The sequence below is a fragment of the Pan paniscus genome, chromosome 8 (genome assembly GCF_029289425.2).
Source record: "Pan paniscus chromosome 8, NHGRI_mPanPan1-v2.0_pri, whole genome shotgun sequence".
NCBI classification, from domain to species: domain Eukaryota; kingdom Metazoa; phylum Chordata; class Mammalia; order Primates; family Hominidae; genus Pan; species Pan paniscus.
The window spans coordinates 59570300-59591133 of NC_073257.2; the positions used below are offsets into that span (position 1 = coordinate 59570300).

The 20834-nt window shown below is 53.1% G+C and overlaps 2 protein-coding genes across 6 annotated transcripts in view; one reads left to right on the forward strand and one right to left on the reverse strand.

Moving 5' to 3' along the window:
* Nucleotides 1-20834, forward strand: part of LOC100969124 (anthrax toxin receptor-like) — a 748177-nt gene that overhangs the window by 574973 nt on the left and 152370 nt on the right.
* LOC117974579 (annexin A8) lies at nucleotides 5511-20747 on the reverse strand. 5 transcript variants are annotated; one of them, XM_055092740.2, is made up of 12 exons: nucleotides 20538-20747; nucleotides 16470-16560; nucleotides 15205-15299; nucleotides 13754-13867; nucleotides 12900-12990; nucleotides 12161-12240; nucleotides 11613-11672; nucleotides 10974-11067; nucleotides 10639-10734; nucleotides 8801-8859; nucleotides 7927-8049; nucleotides 5511-5570 (listed from the first exon to the last, which is right to left on the reverse strand). In XM_055092740.2, exons 1-12 carry the CDS (start codon nucleotides 20556-20558, stop codon nucleotides 5511-5513), a joined length of 984 nt encoding a protein of 327 aa, XP_054948715.1. In that variant the 5' UTR covers nucleotides 20559-20747. The 5 variants fall into 5 exon arrangements, with proteins under 5 accessions (XP_054948715.1, XP_063463262.1, XP_034786332.2 ...); XM_063607192.1 differs by having other exon boundaries at nucleotides 15205-15413; nucleotides 20538-20558; XM_034930441.3 differs by lacking the exons at nucleotides 15205-15299; nucleotides 16470-16560 and having other exon boundaries at nucleotides 20538-20558.

A 20834-nucleotide genomic window follows, 5' to 3' on the forward strand; every position in this document is an offset into this window, starting at 1 on the left:
CAGAAGTATTTTTATTAGGATTGACTGGGTAAGCTTTCTTCCACAGGGAGCCTAAGGGGGCCCAGAGAGTCTTCTCAGAATTGGAGGCCATCAAGGATTGGCTCAGGCTCTCTGGCTACTAGGCTCTCCTGTTCCCAAAGTCCATACTCCTGTTTGTTGTTATTCAAAAATATTTGTTGGAAGCCTGCTATCTACTAGGCCCTGAATGTTTAAAAACAAATAAAGTTCCTGCCTTCAAGGGGCTCACAGCTTTTCTGAGAGGACACGTAAACAGATAAAATGTCATTAGGGTGTAGTTCTGTGTAATAGAGAATGTTCTTAGGTGCTGACAAGAGCATCTACTCTGTAGTTTAAGCAGAAAACAAATGTATGAAAGGCTATTGGACGGCTCACAGAATTCTGTGCGGCACGAACACTGTGTCTCAAATCATGCTGCAGGACAAACTTGGGGCTCAGTATGCTGGACCATGTTGTGCCTTCTCTCCCAGCCAGTGCTGCAATGGAAGAAAAGGAATTCAGCTCCTAGGAAATGCAAAACATTGATCTGAGGATAGAGAGGGAGTATATGTAGATATCATCTCTTGGAGGGAATTAAAAAGCAACGATGATAGAGCTATGGCAAGGCTACAGGTAGGGAATACCTATGGCAAAGAAAAACCAGAGCTAGACGATAAAGTAGTAAAACCAGATTTTATTCAGGACTATTGCAATAAGCGAAAAGAGACCTCAATATACAGTCAGGCTCATTCTAAAAACAGCATGAGAAGTTGAGACTTGGAGCCATGGAGCAGGTAGGAGTTGAAAGATGGAAAATTACCAAGAGGAAATGCCAGGGGTGAGGGTGATGCTGGCTAAACTGACCTAACAGGAGACCTGCTGAAGAAAGGCCAGGGTGACCAGACATCACCTGGGAAGGTGGAGGATGAGGACCCTGATCGGATATTGGGAGTGGTCAGATAGGAACAAGGGGAGTTCTTGCTGAATTGACTTAGGGGGGTTCTTGCTCAAATTGGATTTTACAAGAAAGTACACAGATGAGCCTAGAAGGTTCAGGAGCCTGACTCAAGTTTGTTCAAGCAAAGAAACTTTGTCACTATTCCCTTATTTTTCCCCTATGCTGAAATTAAACTAGGCAGACTCCAAATTATCTTTAAAAACATAGGTGTGCTTTTTAACAAATTCCAAAGAGCAATTGCAAAAGCACCTGTGGAGTGTGTCTGCTTTAACAGAAGTGCCCGAAAGATTACTCCGGCAAAAATGATTAGCAGGTGCTGTGGATGCTGCTGGTGTCCTGGCCAGGGCCCCTTTGCTTCCTTCCTCAGGTGCCATGGGGGTCACCTGGTGGGAGTCAGCACATGGGGCTGTGACCCCTTACTCCCATGCTGCTCCAGCTCTGACCCCAGGCAGAGAGAGCTTCCCCTCTAATCTGAGGAGACCTCTTGCTTCCAGGCCTGTCCCACATTTCTCTGCTGGCAGGGAGGCAGTGGGGGTGATGTCCATTCTGCCCCATCAGGGGAGATGATCAACTTCATGACTCTGCTTAAGCAGATCCCCTTCCTGGGCACGTACTTGGACTTGACCAAATTTCCTTGGCTGCAGCTCTTCTCAAGGCTCCTGTTTGGCCACATGAGGCCTGTTTTGGGGTGGGCTGCAAAAGAACCCATCAAACCAGTGGTCAGGGGAGCTTGCAGGGCAGAGAGATCCTCTAAGTCCTTCCTTTCTTCCTTTCTTTCTTTTTTCTTTTTCTTTTTCTTTTGACAGAGTCTCGCTCTATCACCCAGGCTGGAGTGCAGTGGCACTATCTATGCTCACTGCAATCTCTGCGTCTCGGGTTCACGCCATTCTCCTGCCTCAGCCTCCTGAGTAAGCTGGGACTACAGAGGCCCGCCACCATGCCCAGCTGATTTTTTTTGTATTTTTTAGTAGAGATGGGGTTTCACCATGTTAGCCAGGATGGCCTCGATCTCCTGACCTCATGATCTGCCCGCCTCGTTCTCCCAAAGTGCTGGGATTACAGACTGAGCCACCACGCCTGGCCCCTCTAAGTCCTTTCTAAAGAGCTTTGGCAGGAAGCAGCTAGGCAATGGCTCAGAACTGAAAGCAAGTCTGCACACAGAGCAGGACTTGAACTGAAAGAAAAGGAATAAGAATTCTCACCCAGGGCTGGGATCCAAGAGACGCACACTGATACAACTACTAAAAGGTTGTTAAACTCCCGAAGGGCCCCTGCCTTGCTGTGTTATAGTCTGATTGTGTATTGTTGAAGCCCTTACCCCCAGTTTGCTGGTGTTTGGAGATGAGCCTTTGGAAGCTAATTAGGGTTAGATGAGGTTATGAGGGCGGGGCCCTCATGATGGTATAGTGATCTTATGAAAAGAGCAGGAGAGAGAGAGAGCTCTTCCCCCCGTGACCACGTGTAAGCACAGAGGAAAGGTCATGGGAGGACGTGTCAAAAAGGCAGCCGTCCGCAAGCCAGGAAGAGGCCCTCCCCAGGAACTGAATTGATCTTAGACTTCCCAGCCTCCAGAACTGTGCAAAATAAGTGTCTGTTATTTAAGCCACCTATTTATGGTATTTTGTATGTCAGTCTGAAAAGACTAAGACATGTTGGTGAATAGCTGCTGCACCCCCAACACCCAGGAGCCTCCCCTGGGGCCCCACAGACACCCCGCCATCCAGCACTAAGGGTTGAGGCCTGGCCCTGCAGGGGCCGCTACTCGAGCTCTGCTCCACCCCTGCAGACAGCAGCCATTCAGGTGAGTGGGTTGTGCCGCACCAGTTGTTAAATATTCTGAGCACCACTTGTGGTGGATTTAAAAACAGTCCCCAGATTCGTTGACACTCTTCTCATTGACAGATTGGGTCTGTGTCCCCTTTCCTTGAAGCTAGGGTGGCTTGTGGTGTCTTCAACTGATAGGGCACCGGGGAAGTGATGCCATGTGACTCCTGACGCTAACTCACAGAAGGCAATGTGGTGTCCTTCTTGTCCACTGGGAGATGGTGGAGCCCTACCACTTGCTACCCTGAGGCCACCATGCTGGAGAAGCTACATGTAGGAGCGCAGGGGCAGTCCCAGTTGAGCCTGGCCTTCCAGCCATCTCACCAGGGGCCCAACATGTGAGTGAAGAGGCATCCAGATGGTTGCAACCCTCTGCCCTAGAGTCACTCAACCTTCAGGTCTTCCCAACTGAGACTGAGTCCCCTTACTTGTTGGGTCAGAGACAAGCACCTTGCTGTGCCCTCCAGAACTGCTGACCCACAGAATCTGTGAACATTATACATGAGGATTTTATGCTACTGGCTCTGGGGTGGTTCGAAAGGCAGCAGTTGTAACTGGGAGCCCACCCTGTATAGAAATGTGAGGAAACTGAGGCTCAGAGAGAGAGTAAGTGACTCAGTCACTGATATAGTTTGGATATCCCCTCCAAATTTCATGTTGAAATGTGATCCCCAGTGTTGGAGGTGGGGCCTGGTGGGAGGTGTTTAGGTCAGGGGGCGGATCCCTCATGGCCTGATGCTGTCCTCACCATCTTGAGCTCTGACAGGATCTGGCTGCTTAAAAGTGTGTGGCACCTCCCCCCACCTCTCTTGCTCCCACTCTCGCTACGTGATGTTGGCTCCGCCTTCACCTTCTACCATGACTGTAAGGTCCCTCCAGAGGCCTTCCCAGAAGCTGAGCAGATGCCGGCACCATGCTTCCTATATAGCCTGCAGGACTGTGAGCTAATTAAACCCCCTTTTTAAATAAATTACCCAGACTCAGGTATTGCTTTATGGCATCGAATAGCCTAACACAGTCAAAGTCATGGAGTTGGTGCAGGGCAGAGACAGAATCTGCCTCCCATCCAAGTGAATTCAGAGCCCACGCTATTCCCATCTCCCTGATCAGGCTGGTTCCTAGGCACACGCTTACCCCTCAGGGCCACTTGAGGGGAAGTTTGCAAACTGGAGCATGTTCAGGGGTGATGGCCCCAAACAGGCTCCAGGAGGGACCACTGAAGGGACTGGGGACACTGGGCTTTGACAGAGGTCATCGCAGAATTTGTGGGCCTTCTTCAGATATCCAAAATGTTGTTACTGGGAGGGAATAAGTGTTGTGGCCCTAGATGGCAGAGGTGTGGGCTTGATGCGGCTGATTTTGGTTCAGGTAAAGCAAGAACTTTGCTGGTCACATCCATTGGAAAAAGATTGGGCTGTCAAAGGACGCAGTGAGTCCCATCTTTGGAGGCAGCCAAGTGCACCCGGAGTACTCAACTGCACCCTGAGTACCGCCAGTACACCCTGAGTACCCAAGTGCACCCCAAGCACACCAAGGACCACCCCTGGGTGGATGCCAAGGGGGTAGTCAGGCCACAGGTTGGAACAGGACCAGCTGACTTTAAATCCCTCTAACCCTGAGATACGAGGATGTAGCCTACACATCAGAAGGTGAATAGAATCTACCCTCATTTGCAAGAGTTGTCCCCAGGGCAGCGGTGGGTGCAGCCCATCCAGTGTTCCCACTGGGAGATGCCCACGAGGTGCTCAGGTACAGCCCATCCAGTGTTCCCACTGGGAGATGCCCACGAGGCGCTCAGGCTTCGTGGCTCCCCAAAGCTCTGTTTCTGACAAATTAAATTGGTCCTACACTGGTCCCTGCTAAACATCCAAAGATACTTTGAGTTGAATACAAATCTTTATTATTTTGAAAATCATAGCAAAGGCACTTCAGAATCTCCAGGTACCCAGTCTCAGTTGCCGTTCAGTGGGGACAAGAGTGGTGCTGAGGTCATGGTCACACCCTTCTGTGCTGCATGCAGAGGGGTGCAAGGCCAGGGCAGCTGACCTGGTCAGCCACCAGGGGAGCCCACGCCTCTTATAACACAGTGTCCTTGGGTCAGGAATTTGTAGTTTATTTTGTTATTAAGATGGCGAGAGAATTTTTCGTCCATTTAGAGCCTAACATTTTTAGATGAATGTTAATGGCATCTCGGTTGGGATGGATTCGTGTTCGTTTCTCAGCTGCTGAAGGATGTGTGTTCTAAAACAAAAGGGCTCCCAGCCAGCTCTCCGGCTGCATGATAGAGAAGTGTTTCGTAAGACGCTTGTTAAAAACCCATATTCCCTGGCCCCTCTTGTGGAGACCCTGTTTCAGTAGATGGGAATGGGGCTGGGGTCTGTATAACCTGTGCCCAGGAGACTCTGTGACCAGCTTGGGAAGCTCCTGCAGGGAGGAAGGAACGACTCACAAGTCCCCAAGCCCTTCATGCTGAGGCATCTGTCTGGCTGGAGAAACACTAAGATTGGCACTGTGCTCACACTGGGAAATGACCTGGAGGAAGTTGGGAAGAGGAGCCCAGGCCGGTTCCATCCTCTGGGTCAGAAACCCGGCTGGAAAGCACTGGAAATAGGGAAATAGAAGACTGAAAGGCTGGGACCCCCCTCACACCCAACCTGCGTCCACGGCCGAGGTTGAGTGAGGAGCCCTGGAGACTCTGGCTTCATGGTCTTTGCTCTTGTTCTTCTGTGCCTCAGGGGTCGCTGCCCACCAGGCTCAGCAGGGCGTTCTTGTAGTCGCCGCTGGTGTCTTCCTGTGGGTAGGAGGCGCATAAGCGTGAGAAGGGGTTTGTTTGTGCCTGGCTCGGCAGTGGCGGCTGTGTTATTATGACTAAGAGTTGTGCCCCTGGCCTGCACCTGGCCCGGCCCTCCAGGGTTCCTAGCCGCAGGGGTTGTGCCGTCACCCCTCTTTCCTTGTTTTTAATTTCAGGCTATTCCTTTACATTTCCTTTTGATTCTCTTACCAACTACATGCAGGATTGATGTGGAAAATGAATCAGAGACAGTTCCACTCCTAAACAAGGAAGGGGTCAGCTGTCCCAGGGTTCTTCTATTCAGGAGCCAGGGTGCCCAGCCATTCATTTACACAACACGATGCATCATTATTCAACACCTGCTGTGGCAGCTTGGGAATCAAGGCTGAGAGTGAGGCATCAGCACACACCTGGGGGCAGGGCCGGGGGTGGAGGGAGCCTGGACCATCGCACCCTGACGGTGTGGCCGAGGCAAGCCCCTTCACCTCTGTGGGACTCATCTATGAAATGAGATTGATGCTGTGCTGCTGTGCATCTTGCTGAGACGTGGTGAGGGTACAGCAGGAGGAAGGCGAGCTGGTCTGCCCTGCATCTGGCTCACATCGGGTCCACAGTGTTTGTCTCCTGATGAGACTGACCTTGTGGTCCGATGACTGAGGAGCCCTGTTTCTTAGATACTGGTAGGTCCTGATGGGACTGGCTAGTCTGGGGTCTGCATACAGAGCTGGGAAATGGGCCAGGTCAGATCACCCAGATTCTTCTTCATGCAGTTGAGGACAGCGGGGCCAAGAGAGGGGAGTGAATTCATTCACAACGGCATGGTGAGTAAGGGGTAGACTGGGGCTAGACCCACTTTCCACACTCTGGACCAGTTTAGGTCTCATGGTTATTGTCTACTTTTCACCATTTAGTAAAATTTGCCTGTTTTGAGCCTGAAATCTCATTACGGGTTTCAAACTACAATGAAATTTTTTTTAACCTTTTCCTTTCTAGACACGGTCTCACTCTGTCACCCAGGCTGGAGTGCAGTGATGCAGTCCTAGCTCACGGCAGCCTTGGACTCCTGGGCTCAAGCGATCCTCCTGCGTTGGCCTCCCAAAGCACTGGGATTACAGGTGTGGGCCACTACGCCTGGTGATTTTTATTATTCTGAAGACAATTTTTGTAATAGTTTTTAGAAAGAAAAGCATTAATTTTGTTTACTTTTTCAAATACATGACTTATACTTGGAGTGTTTATACATTTGCCTCTTAATTTCAATGCAGGAGTTTTTAACTCATATTAGTGTTGAAAACCATTTTTGCTTTAATGACATCTGTGGTCTACACTAAAAAGAAAATGTTTGGTCAATGTATTCATGATTCTAACTCAATTTTCTTAAGTAACAACATTAGATAAAATTTGAAGAGGGTGGCTTCATGTATCTGTAGAAATCTCTCTGATGTCGTAAGTTACCATGTGTGGTTAAAAGGGTTAATGACAATCAGCTCAGACTGTCTGCAGGTGACAGCACAGTCCAGGCTGGTGTGTGCCTTGCCCTCCTGTCTCCCGACAAGATTGGCGGGGGAGCCTCAAGTGAAACCAAGAATAATTCCAATCCTCTCTTGCCCCTGCCCACCTGTTTCAAGATGTTGCCATATTGAAACATCTGGAAATAGAAATGTCTTTTCCACCTATTGTCAGCTATGTGTTTCTTGAAAAGGGCACTTAACAACGACATTTGCAGAAGAGCTAGAGACTTGACTTAGTAGCCAAAGAAAACTTGGGCATACATTTGTCCTAATGTGACTTCTGCTAATGAAATCATGAAGACCTCAATTTGCAGACACCCCCAGAAGAGCTGTTTCTCCCAATTATCGAAGCGTGATAATCAGTCTGTGTTTTGAAGGCTCCAGAACTTTTGCTAATTGGAATCTGGTTAGATAGTCTATTGGCGCTCATCTGACTTATCTCCTTAGAAGTTGGCCGCCAGGACTACTTAAATCTGGATTTGAGCGGTGGGCCCGATTCCTACCGGACTAGTTCATCTCATTGACTATTCAGAGGTGGCTTCTTCTGCAAGGATTTGGTGTCTTTTCCAAGGAGCAACCATAACTTAAATGTGAAACCAACTTTCTGAGTGGGACACAGGGGAGCCTCTGTGCCCTGGTCTCTGCATCTCCCCTCTGCCCCCCATTCCCCTTGGGATCCAGCCACACTGACCTCTGCTGTTCCCTGCACACACCACATGGTCATGAATGCAAGCACATGGTGCCCACTGGGAAGGGAGGGGCTCACGTAGTGTTGGCCACAGCCTCCAGGTTTCCCTGAATGTCTAGGTTTCAGGCTGGCCTCAGCATTGGGAATGCCTGCTTACCATGATCATGCTGCTGAGGGTCTTGCCGTACATCTTCTTGAAGTGACACTTGATAAGATTTAAGTCAATCTCGCTCCTTGAAACGATGTTTCTTATCAGGGTCCCATCACGTGTCCCTGCTCCCTGGGCAAGACAGCAGCCATCAACAATCCTGCCTCACCTTTCCTGTCCATCTCTGAGTGATGGATGGATCTGTGTGGTTGGGTTCTGGGGCTTTTAGAGGGAGGGAGATGTGGGAAGGAGCCTGTGCTTCAGCCAGGGAAGCATTAGGAGGGAAGCTTTGGTGGCTTAGGGTGTCCATTCCCTTAATTCCTTCTCACCCACTGCCCAGAACTCTTCCTTTATGATGCCAAGTGCTCCAAACTGCAGTATGTTTGGTTTGCCACATCAGATTCTAGACACAAAATACTCACTGCTCCAGGAACAAGACTTCCTACTAGAGCAATGGCAGCAGTCAGCTCAGCCAGGAATTTCACAGGCAGGGCCTTCCTGCTCACCTTCATCCCTGACCAGTCTCATGTCAGCTGGGGCCACATGGCCAAGGGAATCGCATGCCCTCTCTCATTTCCTGGGCAGAAGTGGCCAGAGGGCTTGGGTTTCGGGTGTGGAACTAACTTCAGGGGATATCAGCAACCATCAATCAGAGAAAATGGGCAATGGTTTTAGTTTCAGGGAATTATTCACTTCTGGAGATGCAGCGTCCCTTTCCCAGACTCAATTTCACCTCCAAGAACTAAAACCTTTCTGATCCACAACAGGTTTGGGTAAGATAACTCCCCCATGTGGAGGATTGTGGTGGTGGCTTTGAGCTCCTTGGCTTTGCACTTGGTGCTATGTAGGGTGAGCGTCAGGAAGAAGAAGACAGGACAGTTACCTTCATGGCATAGTAGAGTCTCTCTGCAAAGTAGCTGTGGAGATTTTGGGTGCATTTCACTGGCAAACAAGAAAGCTGTGTTAATGCCTGGAGCTGGTAGGTGGCACTACCTACAACTTTATGTCTTGCCTTAGGTCTTAAGAGTCAGTGTTGTGCAAGGCTTGGCATATTTCTTTGTTCCCTGCCTTTCCCAATGTGAGAGGCTTTGTGTCAGGTGGCGTGGGACAGGGAAGGTAGCCCGGGGCACTGGGCACAGCTCCAAAGGCCCAAGCAGGCAGGCAAAAGGGTAAGATGTGAAATGCACCAGACTGTGGGGCTCATCTGAAGACACCAGCTCAAGCCCATCCAAGGGCAGCTCAGACTCAGGACAGGCCCTGGGCTCTCAACCCAGAGACACCTCCACCAAAAATCCAGCCTCTCAGCTCCACAGAAGCACCATGGGATGGTGGCTGCTGGCCTCAGAGTGCCCTCTCTCTCACACTTATCAGCAGGAACCCTGCATTTTGAATTCCCATGTGACAAGTGGAGTTTGGCCCCACAGGACTAAGGCACCTGGGGGCGTCTGGTCCAGAGACTGGGCCCATGCTTGCTCCCATGGGTACTGCTCAGAGACTTGGCATCTGGGTGGGGAAGGTTGGCATTTTCACTTAGGGCTGCAGAAGGAGCATGGGCTTTGAGTGAGGTAGGCATGTGTTCACTTCCTGCCTTGATGGTGCAGTATGGCTTTATTACTCAACCTCCCTGACTCGTCTGGGAAGTGAGACTGATGCGAGGCTTCAAGGTGAAGTGAATAGGAAGGCCCAGAATGACGGAGCACTGCATGGCTTCACTATTCCCTGCTGGCAGACTTCATTCTTGGTGGGTTCAGGCCAGATCCAGGGGTGGAAGCTGAGATTGGAGCAGGGGTGTGATTAGATGCCCTGACATAGACCGGATTGTATCACAGCATCCAAGGCCAGCTGGGGTGTCTCAGATGGCCCTGTCCACCCAGAGAGGCTAGGAAACAGCAGGGAGCCTGCTGGCTGCTGGGCTTTGCACGGAGGCAGCCTGGTGTGGAGGTGAGAGCTGCAGGCCAGGAGTCCGGACCTGGGCTCTGTGTGTAAGTGGGAGAAGAGATGTCCCTCTGCCCTAGGCCTCAGCTCTCTACTCTGCAGTGACTCTTCCCATTGTGATCTCAGCCCTGGAACCCATGAGAGCTCTGGAGTGGGTCCTCCTGAGTGGCCCTGACTTCCTGCTATGGGGAAGATCCCCAGTGTTTCTCAGCATCAGACCATCCGTCACTCAGTTTGGACTCAAGCCACACATCACTGTTTCTTCAACTGGCAATGAAGGCAGGGGCCAGGCCCCTGGTTCATGTCCAGAAAGATGACTTTGTGCTGGCCAGGGCTTCACAACCACAGCCAGAGTGCTCCCTGCATGGCTGCCATGAATACACACAGTGTTGGGGCTGGCATAATCACTGGCGTATGCATTTGTGTGTGCACACACACACACAATCTGTCTCACACACGCACACTCACATTCCACCCACAGTCATGCACACACACCCTCAGGCACACACACTCTCATGCACACACACACTCATGCAGACACACCCACACAGCACTGGGCACCACGTGGGCAGCACAGAGAACAATCCTTGGCAGCACACACTGGGACTCTAGGGGTGGAGCAGTCCCTGGGTGAGGGAGACAGGCAGAGTGTGAGTCGGGGGGACATCCCGTGAAGGTGACACAGGGATTCTTTCTCTTGTGGTCACATCCCTAGGCCCTTTGTTGTTTGGTGCTGCCCCACGGTGAGCCCTGTGGCCTGAAAAACGTGCAAGTCTGAGCTCTTACCCACAGTGAGCATGGCCTCCTCCAGCGAGCCATGGGTCTCACTGTTGATGCTGTCCTCAATGCACTTGTTGGCAATTTTCTCATACTCTTCAAACACTGTGGAGAGGGCTCTGCTCAGGGGATGGTCAGACCTCCTCGTGATGCCCCTCAGTGTCTCAGATCAGAGATCGCACACCAATTTGCCGCCCTGACCTCCCACTGGTGGCTGGGGAAACAGTCCTGGGCTCCCTGGCTCTCTCCCTAACTCTAGACTTGACAAGGCAGAAGCACGAGGGAGAGGCTCATGGCCAGGACACCCCCTGTGGCCCCGGCCCCAGCCCCTCCCTCCCTGGTACCTCTCAGCAGGTGAGTGGCACTGCGCATGCACAGGATGGTGATGAATTTCATCTCATCAGTCCCACGAATCTTCTCGCCTGCCGCATACAGATCCTAGCATTGGGAAACCCACAATAAGCCAGTGAGGGAGACCAGGGAGGTGAGGGACTGAGCCCCAGAGTCCCAGAGCTGTGGCCATGGCCCGGCCCTGTCCACTCTGCCAGGGCAGCATGCTCCCCTGCTTGGTCGTCTCTGACAGGGAGCTCCCCTTTCTCTAGCAGCTTTGGCTTAGAATATTTTCTCTATCCTGGGCCGCAAGCTGCTCTAGGAACTGCCTGGTCCCCAGACTTCCCTCTGCCAGCAGGCAGACCTACAGAGACCCGGACACCTGTGTCCAGCACTGGGGCCTAGTGCCCCCAGGTTCATGGGCTGTTCCTGCCAGGACAGAGCTTTAGTGCTCCCCCACCCCCAAGTCACACTCCTTCCTCCCGAGTCTCCCAACACCCTCACTCTCCTCCCCAGACACCACAGGACAAAGGCCTATAGGGAGCTGAGCTGGGTGGGTCCCAGCCCAGTGTCAGAGAAAGCCCCTGTGGGCAGAGGAGCCGGAGTCCAGATGGCGGGGGTGGGGCCACATGGCCGGCTGGGCGCAGCCTCACCTGTGCATCTTGGAGGGCCAGTCCCGGGTCCACAAAGCTGCTCACATCATCCCTGCTGCCCTAGGAACAGAGGAGGTGGCTCTGTAAGGCAGGCCAGCTGACCAGAGCATTAAGGGCAGAGGGGGGATCCTGGGCTTGGAGGGTAGGCATGGCTCTGCTGCTCTTTGGCTGTGGAAACTTCGACAAGCCAGTTATTCTCTTCAGCCCTTGGTTTCCTCATTTGTACAATGGGGGTGGTAAGGACTGCCTCATAAGGCTTGGGGGATTCAGTGAGCTAAGGTAAGCAAAGTGCCTGGCATGAGGCCTGCACGAAGGACCTGCTCTCCTCCTGCTTCCAGGATGCTCTCACATGGCTGAGTAAGGACAGGTGTGGGGGCTCTGCAGTTGGGACCCTCTAACAATGCTGAGACACACCCAATGAGCCCTGGCTGCTGGGCTATCCCATGCCCCTACCCTGACTCTTGTGGTGCTATTCAAGGGCTGCTCCCTGGGGTGGAGCTGTTGGGACTCCCAAACCAAGGCACTCCCAAGAGCCTAGGCTGTGACACCTGCAGGAGGCACACCAGGATCCTCTCCAGGTAGCCACTTGTGTCTGCTTGGATGTCCTCCTCCAGGCTGGACCCATAGTCTGCAGGGAAACAGGACCATGAGGCACAAGCAGAGGCCCACAGCCTACCCGGGGCCTGCTTTCCTCCTTCCAGCCCTGTTCCCCATACTTCTCCTTATTAAAGCCTTCTAGGAAAAAAAGTCCTTGGCACAGGGCATGGATGCAATGCCCGGGTGTCCAAGTGGCTGTCGCCTGGGTGGTGGTTCACAACTAGAAGCGACATGCGTACGCAACCAAGCTCAAAGCACAAGATGGACCAGGTCAGAGAGCCAGGCTAGGGGCTGCCAACCAAGCTCCATTTCATCTCAAGGCTTGGCAAAGCCAAAGCCTCCAGGAAAACTCCCCACTAGGTACATGATGTGGAGGACTGACTGGCCTCTGCTAGCCTGGGGTCCACACTCCCTACTACCACAGTCCTCAAGGGCAGAGATTTTAGTTGGTCACAGGCCTCTCTCCCCTGTAAGAGGAGCTGGTGAGCTTACAGATCAAGTCTGAGTCATGTTCAGTGTCACCATCAGGCACAGATCTTGGCATACGGTAGGTGCTCAGCACCTGTGGGTAAAAAAGTCCCCAAAGGGTCCTTTCTAGTGTGGCCCAGGTTAATTCTTGATCCTTGTTCCCTGCCAGGCTGCCAAAGCTTGTGGCCACTCCTGAGCCCCTCCATCTGTGCCACCCCTTACCTTCCTCATACGCCTTCATTATCTCCCGCAGCTGGTTCTTGGTCCGAGAGGCCAGGATCTCAATGATGACACCCTCCTTGGTTCCTAAGCCCTGTGGACAGAAACCTCTGCCTGCTGGAGTGCTCTGCCATGACCTTCTGCTCTGTCCACACCTTCTTTTCTCAAGATGCCTGAGCCTCAGGAAGGACCTCACTGCCCTGCCCCACTTGAAGTGGGAGGATGTGATGAGAAAATCACATGCTTGTCTTCAGTGATGAACATTGAGGGCAAGTGCTGTGATGGGGAAGCCCTGTCTCAGCTCTCCCTCCTTAGCTGGGTGGTCTCAGACAGGCTGCTCCATGTCCTGGAGCCGAAGCATCCCGATCCATAAACAGGAATAAGAAGCCTCCCCTGCGCCAAAGGTAGATTAGGGAGCGTGGGTGTAAAATGCCTGGCAGTGCCCATGCAGCAAGTGTCTTTCCAAACAAAATGACTATAGTTACTGGGTCCCCATCCTTATTAATCTGCAAAAGCAAAGAGTAGTGAGAGGTAGAGGGAAACCCAAGGGGCTGTGCCTGGGACTGTAGAGGTGGGTTTCCAATACCACTGTACACCTGAGCTCGTGAGGTTCTGAGAAGTACTGATTTTGGCTTCATCACGGCCACTCAACGTGTCAATCAGGCACCAGTGACTCCAGGTGTTGGGTGCAGTCTGAGCAGCAGGCTGCCTGCTCACTGGGCCCAGCTATGGCCCATATGGCCATTCCAAACAGTGGCTCAAGGGGAGCTCTGGGCTGTAGGTTCCCGGTCCCCGCATTGCCCCTACCCAGTCATGTGAGCACCCCTGCCACTCCCCTGCCCTGTCTGCCTGGTTACCTTCATGGCGTCATGCAGCTCCTTGGCTTCGTATCTGTATGGCAGGTACATAAGGGCCACAATGAGCCTCTCAAACTTGCCACTGAGCTCCGACTTCAAGGTCTCAGTGAGGTCCTAATGCGGGAACAGGGAAAGGTGATATTTGTCATAAGCCAGGCCCACCTGAGTGCAGGCAGCGGAGTGGTGGCTGGGTCCAGGGGCTTGGGCTGGATTCTGCGTGGGCCTTGCCACGTGCTGGCTGGGTTTCTTGGGCCAGCTCCTTAGCTTCTCTTAGCATCAGTATCTTTACCGGTTACACGGAGAGAAACGTGCTCCTGCTTCATCCCGTTGCTTAGGGGGTGGTGTGTGACTCAATTCAGCATTCAGTGCAGTGCTGGGCACATCATAAGCTCTCAGTAAAATGAAATTGGTATTGCTAGCTAGACTGCAAGCTCTGAGTATGGCATCACCATAAAATACCTGTCACTTGGCACTCAATGAATGAATGCATGCCTGAATTAAAGACTTCGTCTCACATGTGCCTCCTTCTAAGGTCACATGTTGCTACGAGGAGCCACCAGGCTACATCAGCTGATCTACAGAGCAGCAGAGAGATCAAGGGCTTTGTCAGACCTGGATTTTAATCCCCACCTTGTTGATTACAGGCTCTGGGACCTTGGGCAACTTAAAACCTCTCTGGGTGCCAGTTTCCCCAAATGTTTGAATACAAAGAATGTATCACTGTGAGGACTAAGAGAGGGAAACTGTAAAAATGCATACTGGGTTCTCCAAGAGAATATTTGAGCTGATCTTCCTTCGTTACATCTCCAAACTAATGATATAGTCACTAGAGACTTGAGGCAACCATGGCTGTGCACATATTTAATCCTGTGTTTACTGTGTACCCCCAAATGTCAGACTTTGTCCCAGGGGTGGAGTGCAGGTGGGAGGAGAAACAAAGGGCCTGGCATACTTACTCCAGGCTCTTAGAATTCCCAGGTGGCAGAAGGGACGAGGTGTGGGTGCAAGCAGCTCGACTGAGGAAAGCGTGCCCACGCCCCAGAACAGAGCAAAGCCAGGCCTGCATGCCTGGGGCATGGAAAAGAGAAGGTGGTCTGGGCTCAGAGGGCAGGGCGAGATAGCCTGGGGGCAGGGAGACAGACCTCCAGTGGGGCCTTTTGGGTGCATGAGAAGGAATGCTGTGAGAGAGGAGGCAGGAAAGGAAGCAGGGAAGGCCAGCCCCCCGCCGGGGCTCTGACACCTAAAAGTAGATCTGCCAGATAAAACACAGGGCAGCCAGTTACATTTGAATTTCAATAAAGAACAATTGTTTTCCTGCAAACAGGTTCCATGTGCCCATGCTGCCAGTGGGCTGGCTCTAGGGGAAAGTCGTCCAGAATGGAGCTGCCTCCCAGGCTGTACCCCCAACCCCAAGGCTCACCTATCCCCACCCCCACCAGCCTTCCCCTTGCCTTGCCGAACTGAGCCTTGAAGGACTTGGCGATCTGCTGCCGCTGCGTGTTGCTTCTCTTGGTGAGCACATCGATGATAGCCTGCTCGTTGGTCCCTGCAGGGATACAGCACAAGTGACCCTGCTGCCCCCAGGGTGACACACTGGTGAGGGCGGAGGAGGGGAAGGCGAAGGCAGCTGCTTGGTGGCTGAGCAGTTGGGACCCGACACCTGGATAGTTCCAAACCCCCGGACCATTTTCGTGGTGTAAACAAGACCCTTAGGAAATCTGCCTCCCCATTTCCCACCCCACACCCCCACAATATTGGGGCGTGCCCAAGGCCAGCCTCACAAGATGGAATCTGAGGTCTGGGTGGCTCTGGACATCAGCCCGGGCCTTTGGAGCTTGGCCGAGTGAGATCTCTGGCCCTGCCCTCCTTTGTGTTGGTCGCAGTAGGGGAAGGTCAAGACTAAGAGTCCAACCCCTGAATCCGAGGCCTGGCCCAGCAACTGCGTGGCATTGGGCAGCCAGCCTCATTTCCCTGGGCCTCCGTTTTCTCATTTGGGAAGTGGAGATAACTTTCTGCTTCACAGAAAGCAGAGGGCATGAGAACGTTTTCTGGGCTTGTCAGGAGCGGCAGTTCTCATTAATGCCCCTGATCCTCAGGCAGAGCCAGCTAAGGGGTCAGTCCCACCTGGGGTGAGGTCAGGGTACATGCTCTGCTCTCAGGTCAGGAGGGCTTTCTGGGCAAGCTGTTTAAATCTGGCCTCAGGCCAGCCCTTGCCCACTCACGGTAGTGCTGAGGGCAGCACTGGGCAAGTGCAGGAGATGGGAAGGGAGCCGGCTCCATGGCCATCGACATGGGGCAAGGGGGCCTTGAATCAGCCCCACAAACTCCCAACACCTCACAGCCCCAGCAGCTCTGTGCCTGGCATCATAAAGCACCACCCCCTTCACACTTCATGTGACACATGAGGCCAAGAATTCTTGGGGCCACTTTACAAGTGAGAAAGCTGAGACTGATGGGAAGTCACTCACAGAGACACACAGCTCACCTCCCCACCCCCATTACCCAGGGAAGAGCAGCACCCTCCTGTCCAGTCTTGCAGGGTGGGTGCTGACCTCACTGCAGAAACAGAGGACTGTGTGATTCTCTGGGTAGTGGAGTCAGTTTCAGAGTATCATGGGACACCCCAGCTCCCCAGATGTCCCCTGGCACCCGCTTTCCAGGGCTGTGAGCGGAGGGGTCTTGAGCAGAGGTGGCAAGGCTGCCAACACCCACTCACCGATCCCCTTCATGGCTTTGTAGAGGGTCTCTGCATCAGGGTCTGGGTTGAAGTGGGAGCTGCTCTTCACTGTGACACCCTCCTGTTCAATCTGCAAGAGAACCAGGCCTGCTCAAAGCAGGCAGGGACAGGGAGGGCAGAGCAGGCTCCCAGCCCATCTTGTAGCCCGCCCTGACAGGGTGAGCCCCTTCCCTGGGTACGGAGATCTGCTCAGCCCTTGCAGGCCAGTGCTCCACCCTTCAGCCCCTTGGCCAACAGGGTGGAGTAGCCAGAGCCAGAGCTTGTGGGGAGAAGCCACAAAACCTTTCCTGTCCCTGTCTGTGCCATCTGACTGCAGACAGCAGCCCCAGCCACACCCAGCTCCTTCCAGCATCACCCACCAGCAGCAGGAAGGGACAAACTCACCCAAAGTTAGGAGGGGAAAGAACACCTAAGCAAAGGCTTCCTGGAGCTGCATGCACCACCTTCAGAGTGTGCAGATGAGGTTGGAAGGCTGAGCATGGTTCTGCCTTTCTGAGGAATGGTTTGAGCTCAGTCTGCCCTCTTCCTGGGGAGTTGGGACTTACAGGAACTTAGAGGGCAGGGGCCCAGCTGAGCATATTGATAGTTCAGGGTGTTTGCAAGTCCACAGGCCCATGGGGCTCAGAGCGTCAGGTTTAGAAAAACCCGCACGATGCTCTGCAGATTGTGAAATAAACCAGATAACCAAGTGCCTGAGCCCTTGATTTCCAAGCCTCCAGTTCAGGGCTTGCTTGAGGGCTCTTTAAACTTATGCCCTGCAGAATTTCTCAGATGATTAACATGGACATAAGTATAATTTGGGTGGAGGAATGGTAGAGAATGGAGGGATATTGGAGATAGGTATTGAATTAGAGGGAGACTCAGAGATCCTCCAGGATGAAAAAGAGTTTAGTCCCATCCAGTCTTGTCTTCCATTTACCTGTTCACTTATTCCTTCCATCACCTCCATCATCTGCCCATCTACTTTCCCACCTACGCACTTACCCATTTGACTACCACATCCATCCATCCATCCACCCACCCATCCATCTATGCACCCGCCCATCCATCCATCCATCCATCCATCCATCCATCCATCCATCCAAGCCCTGGGTTAGATTGTGAAAATACAGAGATTCCCATGGATGGTATATCTGTAAGTATCTTTCCTTTGAGTAAGAGGTAAGGCATCTTTCTGAACTCTTTGCTTTAATTTCAAATGTCTGGTGACAGATCTTTGTGAGTCATTTCTCAGCACCATGTTTCACAGCAGAAATTGTTAGAAATAATTCTTATGGAAATTCCATCCAGAGAGAGCCAATGTGGTCCCAGATATTGCTCATCGGTGTCCACACACACGATATCCCTTGCTTGTGGAGTAACGCTCTGCTATTACTCCTGTTAGCACTTCAAGCCCCTTGTGTGTGCCAGACCTGGGCCAGGTGCTTTAGAAGCAATGCTTATGTCATGGCTTCCTCAACAGTTGTGCTAGGTAAGTACTGATGCCTCACTTTACAGAAAGGGAGCTGGACTCCCTTACACAGCTAGTAAGCGATGCTGTTGGGACTCCCCAGCCTGACTCAGAAGCTGAGCTCTATCTACCTCCCCTGCCCTACTGATGACTCCACCTTTCCCAGGCAATGAGTGTTCCTGGAACGTTCCACTGAAGGAAGCTTCACCCACAGGAACGCAGGTCGTCTGGGAATGTGGGAGGCATCTCAGCTCTCAGTGCCTGCCGGCTTCCCTCTGCCCCAGCACTCCGGGGCTGTGGTGCACCAGCGAGTGGCCAGGCTGTGTAACCGCATCCCTGAGGAGCATGCAGTCCCGCAGGGGTGCGGTAGGTCTCAGGTGCAGCATTTGTAAGCAGCTCCCGGGCTGGTTCTGATTTTGCTGCATTGAGAAGCCTCTGTCTCACTTCCCACTCTAAGGTTTTAGAAAATAAGTGTTCTGGGAATCAGAGCCCTGGCTATCAGTGTGGAGTCCTGGAGCTCCAGACCTCCTGCTGAGAAGGAAGGGTCAGCCTCAGGCTCCTGCAGGGTCTTGCCCAGGGCTGTGCTAGTCCAGACAGGCACATTTTCACTGAAAAGGTGACTCAGACCAGCCGGTGACTACATCTATTAATATAACTTGTTCTGTGACAGGCACAGGGGAGCTGCCACGCCTTGGCCTTCCCCTGCTATGTGGCTGCCCAGAGGGCTGGGAGATGGGTTTGTCTCTATGAGAGACACAGAGGAAAAGGCAACACCAAAAAGAGAGGTGCAGATGGGCCCTGCCTGCAGACAGATCTCTCTCCAGTGGCTCCCTCATCTCCTCCCATCCCGTTCCTGGCCCAGCTTTGTGCCTAGAGGACACTGGGTCCTCGCTAGCAGCTCAGCTGTTGCAGGTGGGGTCTACCTGTGAACTTGCTACCCCGAGCCAGCTCTCACATGGGGTATGGACGACCAGGGTATGGTTTTGGCCCTGGAGTCAGGCTGTTCAGATTCTCACCTAGACTCTGACACTTACTAGTGAGTTCGGGCACCTGCCTAGCCTACTTGTGCCTCAGTTTCCTCATCTGTGGATAAGGATACTGGTGTCTACTTCATAGACTCCTTGTGAGGTTCAAGGGAGATATTGAATGTGAGGTGCTTAGAGAAGGGTCCGGCCACACAGTAGGGACTCAGTGAGTGTCACAGTGATCCTGTCAATTTGGCAGGTCCCTACATGGACAGCCCTTTGTCCTGCTGCACTGGGTGCAAGGCCCAGTGCCAGACTGCCTTGGCCAGCAACTGACTTTGGAAACCACCCAGCACTGGGCTCTCCCTGCCATGTCCACCTCCTCAAAGGCAGGTTCCCAGCAGTCTGGTTGAAGCTGCAGGCCTCCATGGCCCCTTGTCCTGGAAGAAGGCTGCTTCCCTGGGGGCCAGGACAGCTGCCCCACCTCACCCTGGCTTCCTCTTTGTCCCACCTGTCCAGAACCTAGCATGTCTGACCCTGAGGACACTTGCTTGGGTTGCAACATCTATGATCCAGAGACTCCCTGAAGCTGGACAAGCCTGGGTATCCCACAAAAGCTCACAGAGAACCTGGGGCTGGGCAGAGAGACCCAACTGCTCTCTGACTGGAGCCTGCTGGCCATTGGACCCTAGCAAGTCACTCAGTGTCTCTGAGCCTTCATTTTGTCATCTGCAAAACAGAAAGTGCAGCCCTGACATCCTGAGGCTGCCTGGGAGGAAAGGAAAAGGGTGTGCAGAGCCGGCAGCCGGGAGATGTCACCTCTGTCCCCTTCTGGATATTCAACTCCTTAGCACAGCGATGGCCTCAGGCTCAACCACAGACGGAAAGCTCCCGAGAACCCATCAGTTCTGCTGGGGATTGGCTGCCCTGAGCCCCGGGTTCCTCCAGGCTCTAGCAGGCCAGGTCCTCCTGCTTCCCCTCTTCCCTCTCCAGTCTTGACAAATGAACATCATTGATCCCTGAGGTGAAGGCATTGATGGGTCCCCAACAGCAGGTTCAGGTTACTCTCATGCTCAAAGCCCTTCAGTGCCTTCCCACTTCTCTTAAGTAAAGCCTAACTCCTCAGCCTGCCAGGCAAGGCCTTTCAGGACCTGGCCCTGCCTGCTTCCCCAGGTCCATCTCCTCTGGTACCAGGACCCTTGAGCTGTGCTGAGCAGCTTCCCTCAAAGCCAAGCTCCCCGCCCTCTGACCCTCTGCACACAGTTCCCTCTGCCAGGAGCAGTATGCCTGATTCTCCCCAAATGCACACGTGTGTGCACCCCATACACATTTACACACAAGGCTCAACCATGATACCCCCTCCTTTGAGTGGCCCCACCCCTGCAAGGGTCCCTCCCCTGGACTCTTCTCAAACCTCAGCTTCCGGCCCAGGTCCCATCCCTGCCGTGGGCACTCTAGGCCTGGGACTGTTTCTTCTCGGCCCCTTCCCACCCTCCATGCTTGGCCCAGGAGGCAGCCAAATGTAGACTGAGCCACTCCCAGCCAAGGGTGACTTTACATTTCTCAGGACTCCCTGGTGACCAGCACCCAACACCATGCAGGAACCCAAATCTCCTGCCAGCTCCCACTTACCCAGGCTTTCCACCAGGCCATCTCTTTCACTTCGGGGGCACCTTTCCCACGGAGATGAAGAGACACAGGTTGGCCTCTGCTGGGACTCCACACGTCTGGCTCCTGCAGCTGAGGAGTGAGCAGGCCGCTCACTTGGGTGTGGGGGTGCAAGCCCGCCCAGGGCAGCGCCACACCTGCCTGCCGCCCCCTCGCCCCCGGGCTCTGCCTGGCTTTGGGCGTCTCCTGTGGCTCCCAGGCCCCACTCAGAAACTGCCCAGGCCTGCTCTGGGGAATTACACAACTCACTGTCAGATATTT

Bases quoted from the DNA above. Each gene is read 5' to 3' on its own strand.
- LOC117974579 (XM_063607192.1), bottom strand. From the start codon at position 20,558: ATGGCCTGGTGGAAAGCCTGG. The intron at 15,414-16,469 runs GTGAGTGGGTGT...GGAACTATCCAG, and splicing joins CAAAGCCATGAAGGGGATCG to GTGTCGGGTCCCAACTGCTC. The intron at 8,860-10,638 runs GTAAGAGCTCAG...CTTGTTTGCCAG, and splicing joins GGAGGCCATGCTCACTGTGG to TGAAATGCACCCAAAATCTC.